Below are 26,179 nucleotides of genomic sequence, written 5' to 3'. Positions count from 1 at the left end.
TGTTGTATTTATTTTCCGCCATTACCCGCCATGTTTGAAAATATGCAGCGGCAAACCAATTTATTTTCATAATAACAAATCAAACTTGTATGTTATGCGGCGCAGTAGCCTACTTTTGGTTATAGCCTGTCAACGTCTTGGAATTATAACGTGTTCTTTTCTTGCTTTAGTATTCGTTTTATAAAATGCTAAGCATTCGTGCTGGGACAGCATATTACGTAGGCTACCAAAACATTCAAACGGATTAATTCGGTTGCTGAATATTTTCTTCCGGATTTTCTTTGTTAGCCCGTTGTAATTGACTCAAAACGTTTGATACAGTTATGTGAGGTATGCGGTAGTTCTGCATAATTAACATTGGTGATACAGTACAAGCAAACTGGAAATCACCTTCCGCACTTTTTATCCGGGTAAAATAACAGGTTAATTCTAGTAATCTTCCCTTTAGCTTTTTCAGACTGCCGTAATTTTACTCAATTTTACTGCCATTTTTCAATTCCACGAAAAGACCAGGAAGACTATGGACTCATTTATGGTGCATGGTTCGCATCGGGAGGGCACACCTCGCTGCTCGGCTAGCAGTAACTTCGAAGGAAAGCAAACGGTGGCTGTACCACTACTAATTTACATTTTCACGCAAGTCCGAGTTTTCGTTCTATTCTTGTCATTTTGCGATTTGCCTATATGGAATTGACGACGAGAAAGTAATAAAACAGCAAATTGTTTACAACGTGTGCATGTTTTCTGCTGTTAATGAATGTGTTTGAGAGGATATATGAAAATCAATAAATACAAAAGTAACCATATATAGTCATTGTTGGTAACCCGTTGTATATAAGTGGAATAAACCCCTCCGGGCTGTCCCGGTTATTAGAAAATAATGTAGGCTACTTCGGTGGTAGTATGGGGTTACAGAAGAAATCATATGACAGATGGACCGACGACAACGTCAGTGGTCCATCTGCCTAATCTTCGCGGTACTTTAGACCCCGGTGGAAACGCAGACAACCATTGGCTGAAGGAACCTTTTAGTTCCTGGTAAAGTAGTTCCTGGGACTGAAAGTTCCGGGTAATTTTGGTGGAAACGCGGCTCAAGTGTGGGGGAGTGTGTGTGAGATAATATGTACATGCCGATGTTATGAGATTATTCAACACAGGGTGATGTAAATAAACTTATCAACCCATTTACTATGTTTTGACTTATATTTCCTTCATAAGGCTGGTTTACACTCGCATCTGATCTGTGCCAAATGCAACTAATCTAATAATCTGGGCCTAAAACACAGGGTAAAACTCACTCAAAAGGTTAGCATGTAGCTAGCAGCTAGCCCCTCCCTTTTCCTCTCTGTACTATCAGGAGCTAGCAGCTAGCAATGACATTTTAACCTCAGCTAATTTTCCTCAATTAGTTTCCGTGAGGCAAGGCTGCAACCATACTACATATTGGGGGGACGTATACCCCCCCCCCCCCCCAACTCCCTGGCAGCCCAGTAAACAGTCATTCTGTTTTCCTTTGCTGGTCCGATAAGGGGCAGCTCACAAGTGTGGCTCTTACATCATCATCATTGTAAAAGTTTACAATGAATCTCACTGACAAAATCACCAAGTATCAGAACCCTGCTGAACATTTAGAACATTCCAACAATACAGACACACCAATCTCCAGTCTGTTCTTCAAAAATATTTATTATAACGAACTGGTGAAGAGCTAATAGTTCAGGTAGTTTTAGTCATGTTCCATTTACATAATGAGTTAACAGGTATAATATATTGTACCCTGTAAGTCATCCATTAACTTGCAATCTGTCCCACATGGTCAAAATATACAACATATAAATACATTATAAAAACATTACCTAGATTAGTCTTAAAAGAAACACTGATATTCACAGAGAAACCTGCACATGTGCATGCACGCACACACACACACAGCCGGTCAGGCCAAACTGTGGCCCCAGAACTCTCGAAGTGTGGGAACAAAGGTGTTGTTCTTGGTCCTGTAGTACTGCTTCACAAACAGCTGAGGGAGACAAAGAGCAAGATCACTCATGTGCACACATGCACACACAGACACACACTACTGCATGCTCACAACTCACCCTCCCTTTAACATTATTTATTTCATCATCTTCGGAATCTATGATGATGTCATCATCACAATCAGGACGGAGGGAGTCCCTGCCTGAGGTGGAGTCAACACTGCACATTAACACTGTATAATAACACTGCGCATTAACACTGTATAATAACACTGTGCATTAACACTGTATAATAACACTGCACATTAAAACTGTATAATAACACTGTGCATTAACACTGTATAATAACACTGCACATTAAAACTGCATAATAACACTGCACATTAACACTGTATAATAACACTGCGCATTAACACTGCACAGAGAGGGTTAATGCAGTATATCCACAGTATTTCTGTACCTCCACTCTTGGTCCTGAGGGAGAGGACAGGGGACGTCCCCCACATTAATGAAGAGTCAGCGGAGTTTCTAAAGTAAAAAAGGGAAGAATTAATTGCAGTGTATTATTTACCTAAATAATTTCCAGAGCAAATTCTGTTAAAATGGGACACGCACACAGGCACGCCCCTCTCAGATCAGAAATGGATGTATGAGGGCTGTTGCTTACATGCTACAAGCTGAAACACCAGAATGACTGACTGACCGACGCAAGCTGTGTTTGGCCCAGACTCTCTTACTCTTTCTCTGATGAGTTCGGCAGGCATTTCTCAGGGGTCACAGTGCTGCTCAACTTCCTCTTCCGGGTCCCCGGACACCATCCCCTCCTGGGCGACGCAGCCACCGCTGCCCCTGGCGCCGGTCTCCGTGGCGACCGCACTCCGCTGCCAGGGAGACGAGGGGACGACAGAGCAGGCGGAGCGATGTCCGCAAGGCGCAGTCGTTCCAGCCGGACTCGGGGTTGTCTCTGCAGACAGGATATGACCAGAGGAGAAAGCTCCGCCTCTTCCTGTGGGGGGGATGGGGGGGCACCACTCCTGTCCTCCCTCTGGCTCCTCCTCTCCTGCCTTAGATGCTCACTCTTTCTCAGCTCCGCCCTGTTCTCTCCACCTCCACCTGTCCTTTGCTCTTCCTCCAGTCTCCTTTGTTTGAAACAGGCTTCCTGTTCATTACAGGCTCCGCCCCTCCCTTCTTTCCTCTCCGCCCCCTCCTGCCTCTCCCCGCCCCTGTCCAAACTTGCCTGTGATCGTAACTTCACTCCCGTGTAAAGGGAGTGGGGACTCCCCACTCCAGACTCCACCTCCTTGCTGATAATGGGCGTGGCCTGTGCAGTCTCCACCCTCCTACCCTTGGAGGGCGTGAAAGGAAGGTCCTGACTATTCATGGGCTGGATGGGGGAACCACTTCCTTGCCTGCGATTGGCAGGATGTCTCAGAGCGGCGGGGCTCAGAGAGTCAGGCCCAACGCCTGATTGGCTAAGGGAGTTCATTTCCTGACTGGTGCTCCGCACTCGACCAGAGGGAGGGAGGGACAGAGAGGAGAGGATGGAGTCCCCCATGGAGGACGGGAGAGATGCTGAGAGAGGGGTAGAGACAGAGGGGGAAAGCAAGAGATGGAGAAAGAGAGAGGGGGACAGAGAGGGAGTGGGAATGTGAGAGAAAGAGAGGGGTAGAGACAGAGGGGGAAAGCAAGAGATGGAGAAAGAGAGAGGGGGACAGAGAGGGAGTGGGAATGTGAGAGAAAGAGAGGGGGAGAGACATAGGGAGGGAGAAAACAAGAGATAAAGAGAAAGGGGGGAAATGGGGGAAGAGAGAGGGAAATGTTCCTTTATCAAACACACAAAACATACACTATTAATTTCTAATATACCACTCCAACCCCTCTAAGACCCCGTCCCCTCAAAACACAAAAAATATTTAATAAATAAATCCCCAAAACACAGCATTCAACCCAATCACATAACACTCAACCTAACACACAACACTCAACCCAACAAACAGCACTCAACCCAACACAGAACACTCAACCCAACACACAGTACTCAACACAATACTCAACACACAATGCTCAACCCAACACACAACACTCAACACAACACTCAACACACAGAGTGCTGTACAGGGAGAGGTGAGTGTTCAGAGACACACCGGCAGTGCTCAGATGTCCCAGGCGTTTGTGGTGCTGTAACAGAGTGTTCAGGAGCACAGGCTGAGAGACTGGCTGCTCACAGTCCTCCAGCACACAGGGGGCAGTGCTGAGCCAAGACACCGTCTGAAAAACACCACGCAAGGTAAAAGAGCCTCAGAATTACACAAGTCTCTGCAAACTTCCTTATCCAGAAAAAGAAACAACAGCATCACAACCTTCAGAAATGAGGACAAAATGCAGGATCAGAGTATCTGTGCAGATCAGAGTATCTGTGCAGGATCAAAGTATTTGTGCAGGATCAGAGTATTTGTGCAGGATCAGAGTATCTGTGCAGATCAGAGTATTTGTGCAGGATCAGAGTATTTGTGCAGGATCAGAGTATCTGTGCAGGATCAGATTATTTGTGCAGGATCAGAGTATCTGTGCAGGATCAGATTATTTGTGCAGGATCAGAGTATCTGTGCAGGACCAGAGTATTTGTGCAGGATGAGAGTATCGGTGCAGGATGAGAGTATCAGTGCAGATCAGAGTATCTGTGCAGGATGAGAGTATCAGTGCAGGATCAAAGCATTTGTGCAGATCAGAGTATCTGTGACATGATAGGCGTAATACCCATTTAAAGCCCCCTGCAGTCACCAGTTAGACTGTTTCCTTGTGAAGAGGGTGCAGATGAGGCGTGCTGGGGGGGGCATACCTGAGCCAGGTCTGGCACAGGCAGCAGCTGGTCCAAACGGGACAGGAATTCCCAAAGCAGCTTCTCTAATGCAGAATCAAACTGGGGGCCATACTGAACCACAAACACCTCCTGAGAGAGAAAGGGGGAGGGAGGGAGGGAGGGAGAAAGAGAGAGAGAGAGAGAGAGGAAGGGAGTGAGAAAGGAGAGGGAGAGAGGAAGAGGGAGAGAGAGAGAGGAAGGGAGTGAGAAAGGAGAGGGAGAGAGGGAGAGGGAGAGGGAGAGAGAGAAGGGGAGGGAGAGAGGGAGAGAAGAACACCATTTATTCCACACATCAATTTTTTTTAAAAACTAATGATTTAGAACAATTTAGCCCATACCATGTGTTTCTGAGAGTGTGTGTGCGTGTGCGTGTGTGCGTGCGTGTGCGTGTGTGTGTGTGCGTGCGTGTGTGACAACATCTAAAGGATCAATCAATACGCAACAAACCTCACAGCTCAAGGCCGAGCTGTTCGACAAAAAAATGCCAACTGTCTTTTATGAAACAGAGCAGGTAAAAAGCGGGGAGGGCAGGGCTGAGGAAGGCCAGCAGGAAGTGACACGGTGGGTGGGGGGGGGGGGCTGTGGGCGGGGTCAAACCTGGAAGAATTGCTCTCTTTCAGCAGGCCTGACCAGAAGAGCTCTCACTAACTGTCGAAAGGTAGAGGCCGAAAACTCCACCTTTTTATCCCTCTGAAACAACACACAGCAGTTAGACACACACGCACTCACAGACACGCATGCACACACTAACACACACAGACACGCACGCACACACTCACACACACACACACACACACACACAACAAAAGTGTATGGACCCTCACCCTATTACACAGGGGTGGTTCGATCCTGTCTAGGTGGGGCAGGATAACGGTGGGGTCTGGGGGGTCCTGTGTCCGAAACAACTCCAGGATGAGCTGCAATAAACAGGCACCCCGAAACTCATAAGCACTGGACAATGGAGTTGCACACCTGCACCCCCAAAGCAAGCTCTTTCCAGCCCCTGCTCCCTCATTCAAAAAGCCATAACACCTGTACAGTAGGTCTTAGGGATGAGTACAAGTCACACCTGTACATGCATTTCGAAATATGCGCATCCATTACAAAGGAAACATCAGCTTAAGTACTCTAGAAAGAATCCCACACCCTACAGGCCACCACATAGCAATGAATGCCTCTGTCTAGTAGACTACCTCACCCGGGGTCCCTAACATGCCTCCTGCCCTGCCCCGGCCCTATCCCCCACCCTTTGTCCCTATTGCCCCGCCCCCTCACCCTTGCTCGTAGCCCCAGTGTTAGCTTGGCCCTGTGCCTGTAACTAAGCAACCCAGGGACCGCCTCTGAGACCGACGTGACAAACTCCTCCAGCTTCCCATAATGCAGCACATCCTTCCGCTGCATCACGTGCCACATGGCTGCGGAGACCAACCGCAGGGGCGGAGCCATGATACGCAGGGAAGAGAGGGCGAGGGTGTGTTCTACAAGAGCAGAGAGAAAGGGTGAGAGACATCAGCACTGCACTGAGAGAGAGAGTTAATACAGTATATACACACTGCACTGAGAGAGAGTTTATACAGTATATACACACTGCACACTACAGTACATTAACACTGCACTGAGAGAGAGGGTTAATACAGTATATACACACTGCATACTACAGTACATTAACACTGCACTGAGAGAGAGGGTTAATGCAGTATGTACACACTGCACTGAGAGAGGGTTAATACAGTATATACACACTGCATACTACAGTACATTAACACTGCACTGAGAGAGAGGGTTAATGCAGTATGTACACACTGCACTGAGAGAGAGGGTTAATACAGTATATACACACTGCACACTACAGTACATTAACACTGCACTGAGAGAGAGGGTTAATACAGTATATACACACTGCACTGAGTGAGGGTTAATACAGTATATACACACTGCACACTACAGTACATTAACACTGCACTGAGAGAGAGGGTTAATGCAGTATATACACACTGCACTGAGAGAGGGTTAATGCAGTATATACACACTGCACTGAGAGAGGGTTAATACAGTATATACACACTGCACACTACAGTACATTAACACTGCACTGAGAGAGAGGGTTAATGCAGTATATACACACTGCACTGAGAGAGGGTTAATACGGGATGTACACACAGACAAACGAAACTACCGTATATCATCACTGCATTGTATAACTCACTATTATTAATATTTTAATATTCCCCAGCTAACGTTAGTCAACAAGTCTACTTCTGTTTTGCTCGGAGCCCTTTGTACTGCCGATGCTTTTCATACCGGATAATGTTAAGCCTGAAGCGGCTGATCCACAACCACTTCTTCAATCTGACACGAGCAGGCTCGCTTAATTTATTCGTCAGACACATTATGAACCGGAACGGAGAGAATCGAGATTTATTCATTTTTTAACAGGTTGTTTATTTATTCGTTTATATGCACATAAATAGGATTTCTGTAAATGTGCTAGCGCGAGCCAAAGGTCATTTTCATTCCCCTGTCAGACAGCCAATAGTCTACCTAACTATGCAGTTAAAAGTGAAGACACGAGCATTCCAAAACTAAGCAAGCACAAATAGCTAAACAGGTCGCCGGTTGCATACCTTCCTCCGTAGAACTCCTCGATTCCATTTCAGAAACAAGTGCAGGTAGTGTTAAAACTTCTCTATTAAGCCAGGTATGGAAAGACAATAGCTGTCTTCCAATCTTGTCAACTTTAAGTTAAAGTTAATAAGCTAATAACCAGCTAAGCGAGAAAGTTCATTATCAACGATTCCAAAGAACAACTGCGGAAAAAAGTAAATACTGACACGTCTTGGCAAAAGTAGTATAAAACGTTTTCTTGAGAACTCTCCACAGCCCGTAGCGAAAAAAAGTAGCTAAAACACAGGAAATCGAGTGTCTCCCGCCGTACCCGCGACCGGAAAAACACGTTAGCTCCGGTACCAGGATGTGACGTCAGGTAAAGTTTCCGCAGTTCTCGGACCATAGAGCGTACGTAGGTCATATATGCTTGTCTAGTGAACTACATAATAACCTATACAGTTCAGTGAGCATGTCGTGGGCGCGTTCAAATCTCGGGACTGATATCTGTGTACCCGGCACTTTATACGGTTTATGATCCTCCATGAACGCGGTTGGGTGGGAATAGTGTTATAGTGATTACGTCTTTTTGTAGGCAAACTCGGGAGTTACTTCCGCTATGGGTTCCTTCGTCGTAAAAAGTAAGTTGCTCACAAGTTGCTATGGGCATGCGAGCCAGTATGACAACAAAAGTGGCGATTGCAATGCGACCATTGTTGTAGTTTAAATATAGCACCTTGTTAGCAACTTACTTTTTAAAAGCACATACCAGCTTCGAAATCCACAGTTGATGTGTTAATGGATTTAATTTATCTCGTAGAACAAAATCACTTAGGCTTACGTTCACCACAGACCTTATTTTCGGCAGAAAATGAAATCCCTATGAGAAAAATGCTTTGGAAATTTGACGAGGGAACCCATGGCTCGAAAATGCCAGCTTACTTCCGGGGTTTAGGACTACAAGCTGTAAATACATGGCGCTGATTGGGGCGCCAAATAAATGAGGAAAAACGAGCATGATTTGAGCATGTGTGCAGAGAAATGTTGTTGGTGTTCTTTGATGATGTAGCAATAGTATCAGCGGTCAGGAGTGCGGGGTTCATTAGTCAGTCGTCCGCAGTCCAAGTTACTTCCTGCCAGAACGAAGTTTGGCTTTCGACGGATACTTCCAGGCTAATGTAACTTGCTATGTAAATGGTAATATTATTTGTTATAACTTTAAAACTGGTTCATTGGTGACTTGGTCAAAATAACTCACACGCAACACAAAATAGGAGAGTAATGATGCCGAGGGGGTGGCAAGGTGACTGGCCGTAGGGGACCTGAGTTCCCGGTGGGTTGGTGAGATGAGAGGATCACATTTATCAACTTACTGGAATAAAGAGTAGGAATTTATTGGTATTGAAATGCACAGAAATATTTGTGTAATGTGAGTGATGAAATTAGGAATACATAGCCCATATAAGGAAATACAGCTGTTAGTGATGTGGCTGAGTGAACAAGCAGGCAACAGTTCCCACTAAATTTTTTTATTTATTTATTTATTTATTTAGGATGCCCATTAGCAATACACAGTGTGCAAATTAAATTGGACAAGATAGTGAGAACAAGCAATGCGCACTACAGGGCGTTACTGATACGCCAGTGTTTGAGTCCTTCAGGGATGGGGGAGTGCGTTGCTCATGCTAACTGTAATCTCTGATTCTGCTTAGGAGCCAAGATGTCCTTCACTCTAAACCACACCCCACTGGCTGTCGAAACATTATTTGTTTCACACTCCATTGCTTTCTAAATAAGTCCTTCATTTTATTTTTAAAATACTCATGTACAGCCATAAATACTTATGTAAATAAGTATAAATGCTTATGTACAGCTAGTCAGCAAGGAAAGAAATGTGTTAAATATTTCTTCATTCTGTAAAGACTGTTTTGACAGGAAGTGGGGAAGGTGGAAGGGGATGAATAGGAAGGACTTTGCCCAACGTTATCTGCCTCTGAATGATCACACAAGCCTGACTAAAGTCCTGTCTGAGTTCTGGTCTTTCGCTGGTTAGTTAGAAGCAAATCATCCACCAACAGTAACTAAAGAGAAAAGAAACAGACCGAAAGAGGACAAGCACTTCATCAGAGGCTTGGGAATGGAGACAACTTCATCACTGATAAAGTGAGTTACTTGTTTTCCATTTTCCATCAAAAATGTTTACTCAGTTTCCCTCACATTATCTCTTTGCCATGGTTAATATGTCCACCTCATATGTTGCTTAGTCTCTCTCTCTCTCTCTCTCTCTCTCTGTACTTTTTGTTGTAATAGGAATTTATGAAGTTGTACAAGGACCACAGTGGAAATAAGTCATCATGACTTTATTGTGTTTGTTTTTCTTGATCATTTCATATGTATACTTTAAGCACTACCGACCCCATATGTATTTGAAAATATCTCAAATAAAATCAGTCAATTAAATAGATACTGTAGTGTGCAGTTAGTGTGTATATATTATATTAACCCTCTCCAAGTGCAGTGTTAATGTAGTGTAGTGTGCAGTTAGTGTGTGTATACTGTATGAACCCTCTCTCTCGCAGTGCAGTGTTAATGTAGTGTAGTGTGCAGTTAGTGTGTATATACTGTATGAACCCTCTCTAAGTGCAGTGTTAATGTAGTGTAGTGTGCAGTTAGTGTGTGTATACTGTATGAACCCTCTCTCTCGCAGTGCAGTGTTAATGTAGTGTAGTGTGCAGTTAGTGTGTATATACTGCATGAACCCTCTCTCGCAGTGTAGTGTGCACTCAGTGTGTATATATTATATTAACCCTCTCTCTCTCAGTGCAGTGTTAATGTAGTGTAGTGTGCAGTTAGTGTGTATATGCTGTATGAACCCTCCCTCGCAGTGTAATGTGCAGTCAGTGTGTATATACTGTATTAACGCTGTCAGTAAAGTGTTGACCCTTTTTAACCCCGCCCCCAGGTCAGTCTCGAGGAGGGTGTGGTCAGCCCCCCAGAGGCCCTTCAGAGCATGCTCCTGTGACAGAGCCACGAGGAAGGGCGTTACTGCGGGAACGCTGCAGGAGCTGAAAGAGAGGGTGAGAGAGACAAGAGTGAGAGGGTAATGGGCAGAGCTGTGCAGTGAGGGGGCAGAGCTGTGTTGAGAGGGGGCAGGGTGGTGTGTGGAGGTGGAGCTGTGTGCTCAGGGGGCAGAGCTGTGTTGAGAGGGGGCAGGGTGGTGTGTGGGGGTGGAGCTGTGTGCTCAGGGGGCAGAGCTGTGTTGAGAGGGGGCAGGGTGGTGTGTGGGGGTGGAGCTGTGTGCTCAGGGGGCAGAGCTGTGTTGAGAGGGGGCAGGGTGGTGTGTGGGGGTGGAGCTGTGTGCTCAGGGGGCAGAGCTGTGTTGAGAGGGGGCAGGGTGGTGTGTGGGGGTGGAGCTGTGTGCTCAGGGGGCAGAGCTGTGTTGAGAGGGTGCAGGGTGGTGTGTGGGGGTGGAGCTGTGTGCTCAGGGGGCATCTGATTGTGTCGTCGCTTCTGCCGTCCCCCGCGATTCAGATAAGCGTATCATAACTTAATTTGTTTCTGCTGTTGCTAGTTAGCGAACATAGTTGTGTGTAATTTAGGTAGCCTAATCTTTTTTAAAACTTGTCTCAACTGTTGCTAGTCAGCAAGCTTAGTTGGGCGTTAGCTGAGAATATCTGTAGTTGACTTGCTGTTGTTAGTTAGTTAAAGGCGTTAGTGAAACTGTGTGTGGGGATTGGTGTTTAACTGCCCCGTATTGTTGAGCTAATTTCGAGGAGCTTCACCTGGTGCTTATCTGCCCTAATGAAGCTAATGCAAGCACGTAATTGTCACCCAGTATTTATAGTTTCAGCAGAGGCTGCCATAGGCAGCCTCGTCATCAGTTTATCATGTTTTTAAACCCCATTCCCTTGTGCGTGCTGCCTCGCCCCAAATGGTCTGTTCACCGCAGGCGTAATTTAACCAATTTGATCTACCCACCCTTATCCACACCTCAGGAATTCACTGTCACAGGTGGATTATGGAACTGCCAGTCAGCCGTCCAGAAAGCTGACTTCATTACTGCCTTTGCCAAGACGAAGTCTCTTGACTTCCTGGCTCTCACGGAAACCTGGATCACTCCCGATAACACCGCCACCCCAGCTGCACTGTCTGCGGGATACTCCTTCTCGCACACCCCCAGGGCCTCTGGCCGAGGCGGGGGTACCGGTCTACTCATTTCCTTGTCCTGGAAGTTCTGTGTCCTCCCCAGTCCTAACCCTACTTTCTCCTCCTTTGAATTTCACGCGATCACTGTAACTCATCCCTCTACATTTCACGTTATTGTTCTGTACCGCCCTCCAGGTCCACTCGGCTCATTTCTGGACGAGCTGGACACTCTCCTGAGCTCCCTCCCCGAGGATGGCACTCCTGCCATTCTACTGGGAGACTTCAACCTCCCACCAGAAACCTCCCAACTGTCCAGGGTTGCCTCACTCCTCCAGTCTTTCGCCCTATCCCTGTCCTCCTCCCCCCCCACACACAAGGCTGGTAACCAACTAGACCTTGTATTCACCAGAGGCTGCTCCATTCCCCAACTTGCAGTGACTCCCCTCCATGTCTCAGACCACTTCTTTCTTTCTTTCTCCCTCTCCTATTTACTCCCCCTCAATTCATCCAATAGCTCACCCACAGTAACTTTCAGGAGAAATCTCCCTACTCTGTCACAATCCTCCCTCGTCTCCACTGCTCTGTCTACACTTCCCCCTCCTGCGTCTTTCTCTAACCTGCCAGTTGACCTTGCCACCTCCACCCTCAACTCCTGCCTCTCTCAGTCCCTCGACTCACTTTGTCCTCTTGTCTCCAAACCAGCACGCCCCTCACCCCCCTGCCCATGGCTGACTGAGTCACTACGCTCCAGCAGAACATCACTGCGGGCTGCAGAGAGAAAGTGGAGAAAATCCCGATCCTCTGATGACCTGACCGCATACCATACCCTGCTGGCGACTTTTACATCTGCCCTCACGTCTGCAAAAGCCTCTTTTTTCCAATCCAAGATCAGCGCATGTGTCTCTAATCCACGTAAACTATTCTCCACCTTCTCTTCCCTCCTCATTCCTCCTCCACCCCCACCTCCCTCTTCCCTCTCCGCAGATGACTTTCTGGCCGCCTTTGAAGGAAAGGTGGCTACAATCCGGAACTCCTTCACCCGTCCAGTGAGCCCCCCAACCCCCCAGGACAACCCCACAGCCACACTGACCTCCTTTGAAATGCTGGAGGACTCTGATGTATTACAACTCATCACCTCTCATCGCGCAACCACCTGTCCACTTGACCCCATCCCATCAAAAGTTCTCCAATCTATCTCCAGCGAGCTCCTTCCCTATCTGTCTTCCATTGTTAATTCCTCTCTCTCCTCTGGTCATGTTCCCTCTGTTTTTTAAGACGGCTCGTGTTACCCCACTACTCAAAAAACCCACCTTAGACCCCTCCGATGTAGAAAATTATCGACCCGTATCCCTTCTACCCTTTCTGTCCAAAACCCTCGAACGAGCAGTTCTTAAACAATTAACCTCTTTTCTCCATCAGAACAACCTGCTAGACCCTCACCAGTCTGGCTTCCGATCCGGGCACTCAACAGAGACTGCACTACTAGCTGTGACGGAGGCACTTGCCACTGCAAGAGCCTCACGCCTCTCCTCTGTCCTGATCCTTCTTGACCTGTCTGCAGCTTTTGACACGGTCAACCATAAAATACTCCTCTCCACCTTGGCTGGGATGGGAATTACCGGGACTGCCCTGTCTTGGTTCTCTTCCTATCTTGCAGATAGGACCTACCAGGTCACCTGGAAGGGGTCTGCCTCTGCCTCTCATCCACTTGTCACGGGAGTGCCACAGGGATCTGTACTGGGTCCTCTGCTGTTCTCCTTATACACCAGATCTCTTGGTTCAGTCATTAATTCACATGGTTTTTCCTATCATTGTTATGCAGATGACACACAACTCTACTTTTCTTTCCCCCCCTCGGCCACACAGATCAATGATAAGATCTCTTCCTGCCTGGCTGACATCTCCACTTGGATGGCCAGCCACCATCTGAAGCTCAACCTCAACAAAACTGAGCTGCTCTTCTTCCCGTACAAGACCTCCTTGCTTCGTGAACTCTCAATCACGGTTGATGGCACCACAGTGACTGCCTCTCACTCTGCAAAGAGCCTGGGGGTGGTCCTGGATGACCAGCTGGACCTCAAGGAGCACATCAAGGCAACATCACGGTCCTGCAGATTCCTCCTATACAACATCAGGAGGATTCGACCATACCTGACGACGCACTCCACCCAGCTGCTCGTCCAGGCTACGGTGACCTCTCGCCTTGATTATTGCAACTCTCTCCTTGCAAACCTGCCAGCTTGTGCCATACAGCCACTACAGATGATTCAGAATGCCGCTGCCCGACTCATCTACAACCTCCCCAAATTCTCCCACGTCACTCCCCTGCTGCGATCACTTCACTGGCTACCGGTCGCTGCCAGGATCCGATTCAAAGCCCTGACCCTTGCCTACACTGCCGCCAACAGGACAGCCCCTATCTACTTGCAGGACATGACTCAATTCTATGTGCCTGCTCGACCACTCCGCTCTGCGGCAGCAGGGCGTCTTGCAACCCCTCCCACCCGCCCAAAGGGATCACAGAGCTTCTCCACCCTAGCTCCCCAGTGGTGGAACGAACTCCCCGTCCCTCTCCGAACCTCCCCCTCACTATCCATCTTCCGCCGTGGCCTGAAGACTCATCTCTTCAGACTATACCTAGAATAACCACCACCACGCTGTGTATATATATATATATATATATATTTAAAAAAAAAAAAAAAAAAACAACCCTTTTTCCTGTCACTTGTTACATGTTGCCCCATCCCTGCACTTCTTGGTAAATTGTATTTGTCCTAATACTGTAGCTTATTCTTCTGCCTAGTTTGGCTTTGCAGATGTTAGACCAGGATAGTGTTCTTTGTTCTCGGCTAGAAATAGCTTTACAAAATAAGTAATTGTACCTTACTGAACCCGTGTTCAGCAGTTGTCTACGATCATGAAAATGCACTTTTGTACGTCGCTTTGGATAAAAGCGTCTGCTAAATGAATGTAATGTAATGTAATGTAATGTAAAGGGGGCAGAGCTGTGTTGAGAGGGTGCAGGGTGGTGTGTGGGGGTGGAGCTGTGTGCTGAGGGGGCAGAGCTGTGTTGAGAGGGGGCAGGGTGGTGCGTGGGGGTGGAGCTGTGTGCTGAGGGGGCGGAGTCATGCTGTGATTGACGCTGCGTCTCCAGGTTGCACATGCCCTGCTGCTCTCCTCCATGTCGCTCAGTCTGGTCTGTGAGGAGGACGGGACGGAGGTGGAGTCAGAGGACTTCCTCCTCAGCCTGCCTGATAACACTGTCCTGATGGGCCTGGAGCCCGGACAAACATGGACCCCATCACATGTGAGTGTGTGTGTGTGTATGAGTATGTGAGTGTGTGTGTGTGTGTGTGAGTGTATGTGTGTATGAGTATGTGAGTGTGTGTATGTGTGTGTGTGTATGAGTATGTGAGTGTGTGTGTGTGTGTGTGTGAGTGTATGTGTGTATGAGTATGTGAGTGTGTGTATGTGTGTGTGTATGAGTATGTGAGTGTGTGTATGTGTGTGTGTGTGTGTGTGTGTGTAGTACTGATTTATATGTATGTACTACTCATGACATCCAAACCAGTACTGCATTATCCTTCTCTCTCTTCCCCCCTCCCTCTCTCAGAAATCTCAGGGGGGTGGAGTCTTGTTCTCCTCCACCAATAAGAAGCCCCGTACAGGGCGTGACATTGCAAGAGTGACCTTTGACTTCTACCGGCTGAACCCGCGCGACGTGTTCGGCTCCCTGAGTGTAAAGGCCACCTTCCAGGGCCTCTACTCCATCAGCGCCGACTTCAAATGCCTGGGACCCAAAAAAGTGCTGAGGTAAGAGAGGGAGGAGGAGGGGCGGGAGGGAGAGAGAGGGGGAGAGGGAGGAGGAGGAAAAGGGGAGGAAGAGCAGGAGAGGAAGAGTGGGAGGAGGAGAGGGGGAAGAGGAAGGAGAGGGAGAAAGAGAGAGAAAGAGAGGGGAGAGGGAGGAGGGGAGAGAGGGAGAGGTGGAGAGAGAGAAAGAGAGGAGAGGGAGGGGGGCTTGTACTTGGTATTGCCGGTCCTCTATTTTTATCTTTTATCTCTATCTTTTATCCCTTTGTTTGCTCTCTCTCTCTCTTTCTCTCTCAGGGAAGCTCTGCGTGTGGCCTCCTCGTTGCTACAGGCTGTTGGTCACATGCTGATCACATCGGCCTCTGTGATTCGCCGCATCATCGAGGGGGCGGAACACTGGCAGCCCCACCCTTCCCCAGAGGGCTCCGCCTACCTTTCAGGACACTGGGACTGAGCCAGCCCCCACTAACCCCCCCCCCCCCCTTTCAGATAGAGGGAAATGTCTCAACCCTGAGCTCCACCCCTGTAGGTGTGGCTCCCTCCATGCTAGCCTTCCTCAGTGTGTGATCTTCACTTATCTGTTGGGATCGAGGTGTCAGTCAAGGCCTTATAAAACCTTACAGAGCACATGTTGTTCCGTACATTTCATGCTCAGATGCATGCTTGCATTAATGAGAATTGCATCTGTGAGGGAATTACACATCGCCGTACAAATACTACCCCCAATTCTGTACCCGATTACAGCTGAAACATAATTTATTATCAGCTGATTGCGCATAATTATTGATGTGAAATGCTCCTGAACTCATTGTTGCTTGTCTTATAAAACTGTAAATACACTGTTTATGGTTTCACTTTCTTAAAAAGTACCTGCTTCAGGCCAGTATTTCAGATTATGAAACCATTACATAAAGGGAATGTTTATTTTTTAAAAACTGAAAAAAGAATACTGCAGATACAGAACTTCACTGGCCAGCATATTATATTTAGTTATGAAACATCTGATTTCTGTTCTCTCTGAAATATCACAGACTGCACAGGCTTAGTAGATGCACATTAATGAACTGTTCACATCCTCGTATGATTAGGCAAAATTTACAGTTTATTACAAACAATTATAAATGCCAGTCCAGTGGCCAGACCCATGGCTGTGTGCTTAGAGACAGGGCTTCAGGTGCCAAATGCCTCCATTACACTAAACCATGAATGCTACCCCCTACATCCAAAACCCTATTCCCTACGCCCTACCCCCTGAACCCTATCCCCTACGTCCTAAACCCTACGCTGCTGCCCAGGTCTTCCAGTCAGATTGTGACATCACAGAAGGTACTTGTCAGAACACTGTAGCAGGAGCTCCCTGAACTAAACTGCCTGGAGGGTAGCAGGTGGGTAGCCTATAAGTGCTTCTATCGCCACCTAGTGGTAAGGTGTCGTTAGGGTTTAAACTTCAGCAAGACAAGCTCATTCCCAGCACTGCTCATCACAGCAAGCACACCCAGGGGAAAGCTTTACACACAAAACCACACTTCAAGTAAATGGCTCTTTCCAGCCTGGGATTTCAAGTACATTTACATTTTTCCAAAAAAAAAAAAAAAAATACACACAAAAAAAAAATTAATATCAAATTCAATCAGACACTGCTAGACAGAAGATAAATTATCAGAACTCTGACTATATCCCATTTTCAGAGCTGTACCTCTGTCCCTCCAGGCAAAGTTCAGAGGTTAAAGGTCACAGTAAAAGGCTTGAGATCGGGGTGCTCCTAAAGCAGAAGTTCAGGCTCAATCCAAGATAGCCTGCTGCAGAGCGCTGTCACCATGGCAACTTCGCGGTTACTATCGGGGACACAGACTCACGCTGTTTGTAGTTCGGCAGTTGACATCCTCAAAGTGAGCAGTTAAGACCTTTGGAACCACATAACACACACTCACATGTAAAGGAAACGTGCAGCACACACTCGCATGTAAAGGAAACGTGCAGCACACACTCGCATGTAAAGGAAACGTGCAGCACACACTCGCATGTAAACGAAACGTGCAGCACACACTCGCATGTAAAGGAAACGTGCAGCACACACTCACATGTAAAGGAAACGTACAGCACACACTCGCATGTAAAGGAAACGTACAGCACACACTCGCATGTAAAGGAAACGTGCAGCACACACTCGCATGTAAAGGAAACGTGCAGCACACACTCGCATGTAAAGGAAACGTGCAGCACACACTCGCATGTAAAGGAAACGTACAGCACACACTCGCATGTAAAGGAAACGTACAGCACACACTCGCATGTAAAGGAAACGTACAGCACACACTCGCATGTAAAGGAAACGTGCAGCACACACTCGCATGTAAAGGAAACGTGCAGCACACACTCGCATGTAAAGGAAACGTGCAGCACACACTCGCATGTAAAGGAAACGTACAGCACACACTCGCATGTAAAGGAAACGTACAGCACACACTCGCATGTAAAGGAAACGTACAGCACACACTCGCATGTAAAGGAAACGTGCAGCACACACTCGCATGTAAAGGAAACGTACAGCACACACTCGCATGTAAAGGAAACGTACAGCACACACTCGCATGTAAAGGAAACGTACAGGTGTATCTCAGACTGACATCCCAGATCAGCAATCTTATCTTCACCAGGAGAAAAGGGAGAGGTTTTACAATGATGCAGCTGATAGTATACGCCACATAGCTCAGGAGGTAAGACCGATTGTCTGGCAGTCGGAGGGTTGCCGGTTCAAACCCCGCCCTGGGCATGTCGAAGTGTCCTTGAGCAAGACACCTAACCCCTAACTGCTCTGGCGAATGAGAGGCATCAATTGTAAAGCGCTTTGGATAAAAGCGCTATATAAATGCAGTCCATTTGCCTAGATCTTCCTCTCCACAACGGCATCCTCTTGGTCACACCCTTCATCCCATAAGGAGAGGAACCTTCCCAAAGACTGTGTGTGAACGTGTACGTGAGAGAGAAAGAGGTGTGTTAGACCCTCAAATCATCACATTCTAGAGTGAATTCATTTTTGTTTTGTTTTATGGAGTGGAAAGTGAAATATGCTCTGTCTGAATTTACAATCCAAAACACTGAATTTAATAAAAACACAATAAACTTAGTTGCACACAAATCATATTTTATACTCAGCAACACGAGTTACATATGATTGGTAAATAATCTAATATGAATTAAGTGAAAGGAGTACGAGCTGTCAATAATGCAAAATTGTGCGAAGTAATTTTGGTGCAAAAGCTGCTAAGCCCCCCCCCGCCCAAATAAGACAACCATTCCCCCTCTCACACAGAACATTTTCCCTCCAACACTGCAGACAAATCAACAGGGGTTCTGGCCACCAAGGAAAGAGCGAAACACGAATGTGAACTTGTCAAGGTTTACCCCACAGATGAGGACCTCGGGACTGTGTAATATAATGGCTATAATGGCAGCGGTATGCCCTTAAAAACACAAAAATAAATAAATAAGTGCTCACCTGCAAAAATCACTTCATAAGAAATAACCTGGGTTTATCATTGAGTGATATCTCACACACACACACACACACACACACACCTTGTTCAGGTGACACGGGGCAGAGAGATAGGAAGGGCTGTGGGGGGAGGGGGGAGGCGGTGCTCAGTCGCTGATGTTGACCTCCACCTCCGCCATGCCGCTCTCCTGAAAGGTGAACCAGTCGCGCACCTGCTGCGCGCTCATGCCCGACTTCCTACAGAGCGTGCTCAGATCGGCCTCTCCAGGCTCCGCCCCCGTCTGCCTCCAGAACAGCTCCAGCGGCCGGATGTCCGTCCCGCCCGCCGCGCTCTTGGCCTTTTCCGCCGCCGCCGGCTCGGCCACGCCCCGGGCGCCCGCAGGGGGCGGAGCCGGCACGTCGGTGGCTCCGCCCCCATTCTCCATGTTCCTGCGGCGGTCGCCGTGGGCGATCTCCGCCATGATCTGGTCGTGCTCGCGCTTGCTGCGCACCCAGCGCAGGTTCCCGTTCTTCACGCGGTAGCGGGCGTCGCCGAACCACTGGATGACGTCGGGGCGGGGCAGGCGGGTCTGCTGCACCAGCTGCGTGTAGTCCTCGCTGGTGGGCCACTGGCAGCGCAGGAAGAACTGCTTCAGCACCGCCAGCTGCTCTTTGGTCTTGCGCAGGCGCCCCCTGCTGGTCAGGAGGACCGGGCTCGGGGACGAGGAGGCAAGGCAGGATGTCGGATCCAGTGGAGAGTCCTCCTGCTTCAGCACCTTCGCCTTCTCTCCTCCCCGCTCCGCCCAAACGCCGGCGCTGTCTGCGGGCGGCGTCCTGGGGCTCTCCACGGAGACCACCATGTCCTCCTCCACGCTGCTGTCCAGCAGGCCGTCCTCAGCTCCGCCCCCTGCTGCGTGTTCCTGCCCCGCCCCCTGCGGGGGGCGCTGCCCGTTGCTCCTGAGCTGGTAGCGGCTGTCGCTGAACCACTTGCGCACCTCGCCGCGGGATAGGCCGGTCTCCGCCTGCAGCCGCCGAAGCTCCGCCTCCGACAGCCAGTTATCCCGCAGGAAGCTGCGGCGCAGGGCTCGGAGCTGCAGCCGCGACTTCCTGCCCCGCCCCTGCCCGCCAAGCCCAGGCGGCGCCACCACGAACAGAGGGCTGGGGGCGGGGTCCAGCCCCCGCCTCAGCGCCAGGGGGCGGCGGCCTCGCGACAGGTAGAGCGGCCGGGTCCGCCGGAACAGGAAGTCCCGCACGCCGCCGCCCGTGACTCCGCCCATCCCCCGCTGCCCGTCGCCGCTTCCCCAGAACTTGGGCGAGTAAGTGCGCATCTCCTCCTCCTCCACCTCCTCCTGGTCCCCCTCCTCCTCCTGTTTGGGGAGCGGTGGGCGGAGGCCCTGGATGGCGGCCAGCTTGCGGCGTGTCTCCTCGATCTCCTCGCCCGCCCAGCTGATGCCGTAGCGCACGCGCTGCACCATGAACCACACCCTGACGGCGTCGAGCGGCAGGCCACACCCCCGCGCCAGCGCCCCCGCCTCCGCCGCCGTGGGGTAGGGGAAGGCGTTGAAGGCCTGCACCAGCTCCGGCACGCCGTCCAGCTCCTGCGTCTGGTCCGAGCGCGTCCACACCAGCTTCAGCCCCTCCGCCACCAGGGGGAGACACACCACGGCCGCGCGGTTATGGCCCGAGCCTGCCCCGCCCTCGCTGCTGCCCTCGCTGTCCGAGTGACCGGGGGGCAGGGGGGGCAGCCGGGGGGGGCACCCCTGGCTAAGGACAGGAGAGTCGCTGTCTGGCCCCGCCCCTCCCTCTTTGGGTCCCGCCTCCTCGAGCTCGCTCCGTGTTCCACTGCCGGGATCACTGTCCGTCACCATTGACAACGACCCCCCATCCTGGGACATGGGCTGTAAAGAAAGAGGGAGAGTAGGTGAGATTCACCCTCCCACCCCGGGAAGGGATCTGCAGGTAAGGAGCAGGTTCACCTTCACTGTCTCAGGTAGGTCAATATGGCTACCAAACGCAAGGGCCTGTGCAGCCAATCAGACGTTAGGCTCAGAAAAGGTTTTCAATGTCAGCCAGTCAGGATACAACAGGCTGACAAACAGCCTGGCACAGGTGCAACAGCTAAGTTTTTCACTTGGATTTACAGCAGAGAAATGAATCATTCATTCAGCTCAAATCCTCAGAATACAAGAATACACTGAGGTCCTTACAGTGCCCTACTGAGGTCCTTACAGTGCCCTACTGAGGCCCTTACAGTGCCCTACTGAGGTCCTTACAGTGCCCTGCTGAGGTCCTTACAGTGGCCTACTGAGGCCCTTGCAGTGCCCTACTGAGGTCCTTGCAGTGCCCTACTGAGGTCCTTACAGTGCCCTACTGAGGTCCTTACAGTGCCCTGCTGAGGTCCTTACAGTGCCCTACTGAGGTCCTTACAGTGCCCTGCTGAGGCCCTTGCAGTGCCCTGCTGAGGCCCTTGCAGTGCCCTACTGAGGCCCTTGCAGTGCCCTACTGAGGCCCTTACAGTGCCCTACTGAGGTCCTTACAGTGCCCTACTGAGGCCCTTACAGTGCCCTACTGAGGTCCTTACAGTGCCCTACTGAGGTCCTTACAGTGCCCTACTGAGGTCCTTACAGTGCCCTACTGAGGTCCTTACAGTGCCCTGCTGAGGCCCTTGCAGTGCCCTGCTGAGGTCCTTGCAGTGCCCTACTGAGGCCCTTGCAGTGCCCTACTGAGGTCCTTACAGTGCCCTACTGAGGCCCTTACAGTGCCCTACTGAGGTCCTTACAGTGCCCTACTGAGGTCCTTACAGTGCCCTACTGAGGCCCTTGCAGTGCCCTGCTGAGGTCCTTGCAGTGCCCTACTGAGGCCCTTACAGTGCCCTACTGAGGCCCTTACAGTGCCCTACTGAGGCCCTTACAGTGCCCTACTGAGGCCCTTACAGTGCCCTACTGAGGCCCTTACAGTGCCCTACTGAGGCCCTTACAGTGCCCTACTGAGGCCCTTACAGCGCTCACAGAATATTCACATCACACCAACAGGAAAAGCAGCAGAATCTGACCAAACTCTGCCCACCGCTTCCTGCAAGCTCCTCCTACCTGCTCCTCGCACACGCTCAGTGGGGCCAGGCTGGAGTCCTACCTGCTCCTCGCACACGCTCAGTAGGGCCAGGCTGGAGTCCTACCTGCTCCTCGCACACGCTCAGTGGGGCCAGGCTGGAGTCCTACCTGCTCCTCGCACACGCTCAGTGGGGCCAGGCTGGAGTCCTACCTGCTCCTCGCACACGCTCAGTGGGGCCAGGCTGGAGTCCTACCTGCTCCTCGCACACGCTCAGTGCGGCCAGGCTGGAGACGGGATGGACGGTGTGCAGGTGCTGGCTGAGTCCTCGGACGTCCCCTGCATGGAAACCGCAGATCCCACAGGCGTAGCCCCCTCCCCCACCGCTCTCCTCCTCCACGCTGGCCCTTCCTCCGCTCCCTGTTTTCTCCTGCTCCTCCTCTTCCTCTGCACTCCCCTGCGCCTCCTTTTCCTCCTGCTCCTGCTCCTCCTTATCCTCCGCACGGCCGCCAATCCCCCGTATCTCCGACCACTCTTCCCTGGGGTCGCAGCTGATCCCCGAGGGGTCCCTCTCTGTCTGGGGGACGGGGCTGCTCTCCATAGCTTTTTAAAACTGTTTTAACTGATTAACACTTGATTGGCTGTGTGTGTGGGAAAGGTGATTTCCAGAGGCTGAAAGCACAAGGATGGTGCTGTGGCTGAGCCTGCTGGGTAATGGAGTTTGTGCCAGATTGGACCTCCACCTCAGAGCAGACCCCTCAGCTGTTTCTGACTGAGCTGGTGAGTAGTCCTGTCTTGGTCTAGCTGCTTGAATCAGTCCCCAAGTTCTGACCAATCACAGGCCCTTCTGCCTCCACTCTGTCCTCTTGGAGTCCAATTACAAAACTTCTGTCCTCCCTCTAGAAAATAAACACAAAAAGCATATAATTGTTTACGTACGTGCCATTCGGCGAGTAGCTCCGATGAAAAGCTTTTTCTGCGTTCTTAACACGCCGGGCTGTGACACACGCTACACTTCCGGCCTGAGCGGCAGTGCTCCCAGTTCAGACCGCGTTCGTAAGCACTCCTTTCCCGGGACGGGCCTCAGATTCGCTCAGCTTTAGCATATAGCCACTATAAAGCACTACCCTGGTAGCCACCGGACAGTAGGATCGCTACCTCTGAGGAGACAGAGATCATGAATTATGCCACTGCTAACGGGCTAGAAAAGCTAACATCTTTCTGACAAAACACACACGCACACTACGTCAGAGAGCAGGCACTAACTTGTCACGCGCAAAACGTTCAACTGCAGACTGACAGCAGCTCACATCGGGCTACTACAAAACAGCGAGCCGTACGACATCGCATGGTAAACTTGCTAATATTAGCTACTAAGTAATGTCACATTCAGTAACTAGCTTTTCCAAACGCAGAGTGCAATCCAAAGCTAACGTTACACATTTATATAGACAAGCAGACGCGATGTCACGGGAATCCTCGTAGTTTCATAAACGTACCTGTTATTTCTAGTGAAACGGAAAGCGACAGCGGGAGTTACTGCATTGCAAGTGTCGTCATTTCTTTCCAGAATGTGCTTTGCTTTTAGTTCGCCAGATACCTTCGCTCGTCTCCCGTTTCCTAAATATATGAAACGCCGTAGAGCTTGCTGTCTCCTGCGCTAACGGTTGTTCAGCTCGCTGGGGTAAAGCAAGGGGGTTTCGGGGGAACATGTGCGGACAGCACTGTTTGTTATGCTACACGTATGTGTATGTCGTACAGGGCATCGTACAGACACTATAGCATGCTAACTGCGCACTGCCCAAATTAAATCTTTCCGGCAAATTCGTGAGTGTCTCCGGGCTTACTCAGATACGAGCCCTTGGCCCTTCCGCCATTTCTGTGATTGAACAGGGGGCGTGTTTTCACTGCTATAAACAAGGCGATAATTGGACGAGCACAGCCATGTATGGCAAGCCAAATGGCATAAACTTCCGAAGGCGTTACTTAAAGGAAACTAAATTTATTGGACCACCTTGACCACATTTTGGAAATGGCTGTTCTTTCCTAGAAAGCAAATTACCCGCGCAGCCTATCATGCAAAGACGTGCTTATGCACATTGAAAGCTGAATTTAAGTTTAACATGTAGTTGAAAATGAATTATTTGAAGGAAGAAAACCAGAGAGCAAGAGAGGGAGAGTGAGAGAGAGAGGGAGAGAGAGAGAGAGAGAGGGAGAGGGAGAGAGAGAGAGACTAAGCAATATATGAAGTGGACATATTAACCATGGCAAAGAGATAAAAGAGATAATGTGAGGGAAACTGAATAAGATTTTTTGATGGACAATGTTACCTGTTCAACTTGTAAATATAATTAACTAAATCCTCACAGTTAACTAAATCCTCTCAATAGTCTATTGTGTGTGTGCTTGTGTATGTGTGTTTATGTAATGCTTTGGCAATATTTACTGTATGTTTTTCATGCCAATAAAGCGAATTGAATTGAATTGAGAGAGAGAGGGTGAGTGAGTGAGAGAGAGGGAGGGAGAGTGAGTGAGAGGGAGATAGAGAGAAATATGTGACAGCCTACCATGAGCTAAGAAGACAAGAAAAAAACATGTATTATAATTCCAATCTGATCAATTCCAGAAAGCTAACTGTATTTTTTTAAATGATATTTTTTACTCCACTTTTATTAATGTTATCCAATTATATAGTATGTCATCAATGTAATAGCCTGCATGCGTGGGTGTGCGTGCATGCTTCTGTGCATGTGTGTGTGCGGGCGTGCGTGCATGTGTGTGTGCTTGCGTATATGTGTGTGTGTGCGTCTGTGCATGTGTGTGTGCAGGTGCGTGTGTGTGTGTGTGTGCGTGCGTGTGTGTGTGTATGCGTGTGGGTGCGTGCATGTGTGTGTGTGTCTACACTGCTGCCAACAGGACAGCCCCCATCTACTTGCAGGACATGATTCGATTCTATGTGCCTGCTCGACCACTCCGCTCTGCGGCAGCAGGGTGCCTTGTAACCCCTCCCACCCGCCCAAAGGGATCACAGAGCCTCCCCACCCTAGCTCCCCAGTGGTGGAACGAACTCCCCGTCCCTCTCCGAACCTCCCCCTCACTACTCATCTTCCGCCGTGGCCTGAAGACTCATCTCTTCAGACTATACCTAGACTAACCACCACCACGCTGTATATATCACTCTAAATCTACCCCCCCTCCTTTTTCATGACACTTGTTACATGTTGCCCCATCCCAGCACTTGTTGTAATTTGTATTTGTCCTAATACTGTAGCTTATTCTTCTGCCTAGTTGGCTTTGCAGAGGTTAGGTCTGAATAGTGTTCACTGTGTGAACTAAACTGTGTTCTTGGCTAGAAATAGCTGTACAAAATAAGTATTGTACCTTACTGAACCTGTGTTTAGCAGTTGTCTATGACCATGAAATGCACTTTTTGTACGTCGCTTTGGATAAAAGCGTCTGCTAAATAAATGTAATGTAATGTAATGTGTGTGCGTGCGTGTGCATGTGTGTGTGTGTATGGGTGTGTTTGTGTGAAAGGGAGAAGTTCTTGTTTCTCATGTCTTCACTGCAACCGCACATCTGTCACTTAAACCAACATGTGCCTGTGTCTGGTATCAGAGCTTCCGAAAAGAGAGATAGAGACAGACAGAGAGAGAGGGAGAGAGAGAGACAGACACAGAGAGAGGGAGAGACAGAAACAGACACACAGAGAGAAAGCTGCCTGGTTCCAGCTCAGAGGACGAGACTGAAGATGGACACCAATGAAACGTACATAAACACAGAGGACATATCCCACCTGCAGGGTGCTGGGGTATCTGAAGACACACCCCACCTGCAGGGTGCTGGGGTATCTGAGGACACACCCCATCTGATGGATGTTGTTGCAGGGGGAACACGTTTCGGGGTGCAAGGTGCTGGTCCTGGGGGAGGCTCTGCAGGTACTGTACCTTCCATACCGCAGGTAAAATGGGCCTGGCTGTGCCTCAGGCTGAGCCTGCCATGGGGAGTCAGCAGCAGTTAGCAGCAGTCAGCAGCAGTTAGCAGCAGCAGTTAGCAGCAGTTAGCAGCAGCAGTTAACAGCAGTTAGCAGCAGCAGTTAGCAGCAGCTAGCAGCAGCAGTTAGCAGCAGCTAGCAGCAGTCAGTCGAAAGGAATGTTCACAAAGCGCTGAAAGCAGAGGTATGAGTAATTCTATTTACCTTTTTTTTGCAAAATATATCCTTGTAAAGCAAAACCTTTTATTCAGCGTATAATTGGA

The 26,179-nt window shown here is 49.4% G+C and overlaps 5 protein-coding genes across 9 annotated transcripts in view; 2 read left to right on the top strand and 3 right to left on the bottom strand.

Moving 5' to 3' along the window:
- Positions 1-1,666: 1,666 nt before the first annotated feature.
- tinf2 (TERF1 (TRF1)-interacting nuclear factor 2) lies at positions 1,667-7,820 on the bottom strand. Its single transcript, XM_035425068.1, has 10 exons — positions 7,464-7,820; positions 6,115-6,317; positions 5,664-5,756; positions 5,437-5,529; positions 4,819-4,929; positions 4,124-4,247; positions 2,717-3,551; positions 2,440-2,507; positions 2,100-2,182; positions 1,667-2,020 (listed from the first exon to the last, which is right to left on the bottom strand). Exons 1-10 carry the CDS (start codon positions 7,489-7,491, stop codon positions 1,937-1,939), a joined length of 1,722 nt encoding a protein of 573 aa, XP_035280959.1. The 5' UTR covers positions 7,492-7,820; the 3' UTR covers positions 1,667-1,936.
- Positions 7,821-7,930: 110 nt separating this feature from the next.
- Positions 7,931-16,243, top strand: cideb (cell death inducing DFFA like effector b). Its single transcript, XM_035425076.1, has 5 exons — positions 7,931-9,606; positions 10,406-10,520; positions 14,744-14,896; positions 15,203-15,402; positions 15,697-16,243. The coding sequence occupies exons 1-5, from the start codon at positions 9,581-9,583 to the stop codon at positions 15,851-15,853; spliced, it is 651 nt and encodes a 216-aa protein (XP_035280967.1). The 5' UTR covers positions 7,931-9,580; the 3' UTR covers positions 15,854-16,243.
- A 60-nt stretch (positions 16,244-16,303) lies between these two features.
- LOC118231355 (keratin-associated protein 4-12-like) lies at positions 16,304-18,204 on the bottom strand. The gene is made up of 2 exons (XM_035425073.1): positions 17,363-18,204; positions 16,304-17,332 (listed from the first exon to the last, which is right to left on the bottom strand). Exons 1-2 carry the CDS (start codon positions 18,171-18,173, stop codon positions 17,235-17,237), a joined length of 909 nt encoding a protein of 302 aa, XP_035280964.1. The 5' UTR covers positions 18,174-18,204; the 3' UTR covers positions 16,304-17,234.
- On the bottom strand, positions 16,364-23,807 carry homezb (homeobox and leucine zipper encoding b). 3 transcript variants are annotated; one of them, XR_004766044.1, is made up of 4 exons: positions 23,422-23,807; positions 22,179-22,821; positions 18,979-20,772; positions 16,364-18,358 (listed from the first exon to the last, which is right to left on the bottom strand). XR_004766044.1 is itself a non-coding variant. In XM_035425065.1 (3 exons), the coding sequence occupies exons 2-3, from the start codon at positions 22,521-22,523 to the stop codon at positions 19,042-19,044; spliced, it is 2,076 nt and encodes a 691-aa protein (XP_035280956.1). In that variant the 5' UTR covers positions 22,524-22,821; positions 23,422-23,807; the 3' UTR covers positions 16,364-19,041. The 3 variants fall into 3 exon arrangements, 2 of the variants coding, with proteins under 2 accessions (XP_035280956.1, XP_035280957.1); XM_035425065.1 differs by having other exon boundaries at positions 16,364-20,772; XM_035425066.1 differs by lacking the exons at positions 22,179-22,821; positions 23,422-23,807 and adding an exon at positions 21,964-22,051 and having other exon boundaries at positions 16,364-20,772.
- LOC118231354 (E3 ubiquitin-protein ligase TRIM39-like) overlaps positions 23,001-26,179 on the top strand; it is a 12,976-nt gene continuing 9,797 nt past the window's right edge. The window contains exons 1-2 of one of the 3 annotated variants that reach the window (XM_035425071.1): positions 23,001-23,273; positions 25,810-25,860. Coding sequence is in view for 1 of the 3 variants with exons in the window: in XM_035425069.1 (XP_035280960.1) it covers positions 23,271-23,273; positions 25,725-25,860 (139 nt within the window). In the remaining 2 variants the exon portion in view is untranslated. Of the gene's footprint in view, positions 23,274-25,724 lie in introns of all 3 variants that reach the window. The other 2 variants (XM_035425070.1, XM_035425069.1) reach the window with 2 other exon arrangements.

This window comes from Anguilla anguilla, chromosome 7, assembly GCF_013347855.1.
Source record: "Anguilla anguilla isolate fAngAng1 chromosome 7, fAngAng1.pri, whole genome shotgun sequence".
Taxonomy (NCBI): domain Eukaryota; kingdom Metazoa; phylum Chordata; class Actinopteri; order Anguilliformes; family Anguillidae; genus Anguilla; species Anguilla anguilla.
Note: the sequence above shows the minus strand (reverse complement) of the source record. Positions and strands in the feature narration are given on the sequence as shown.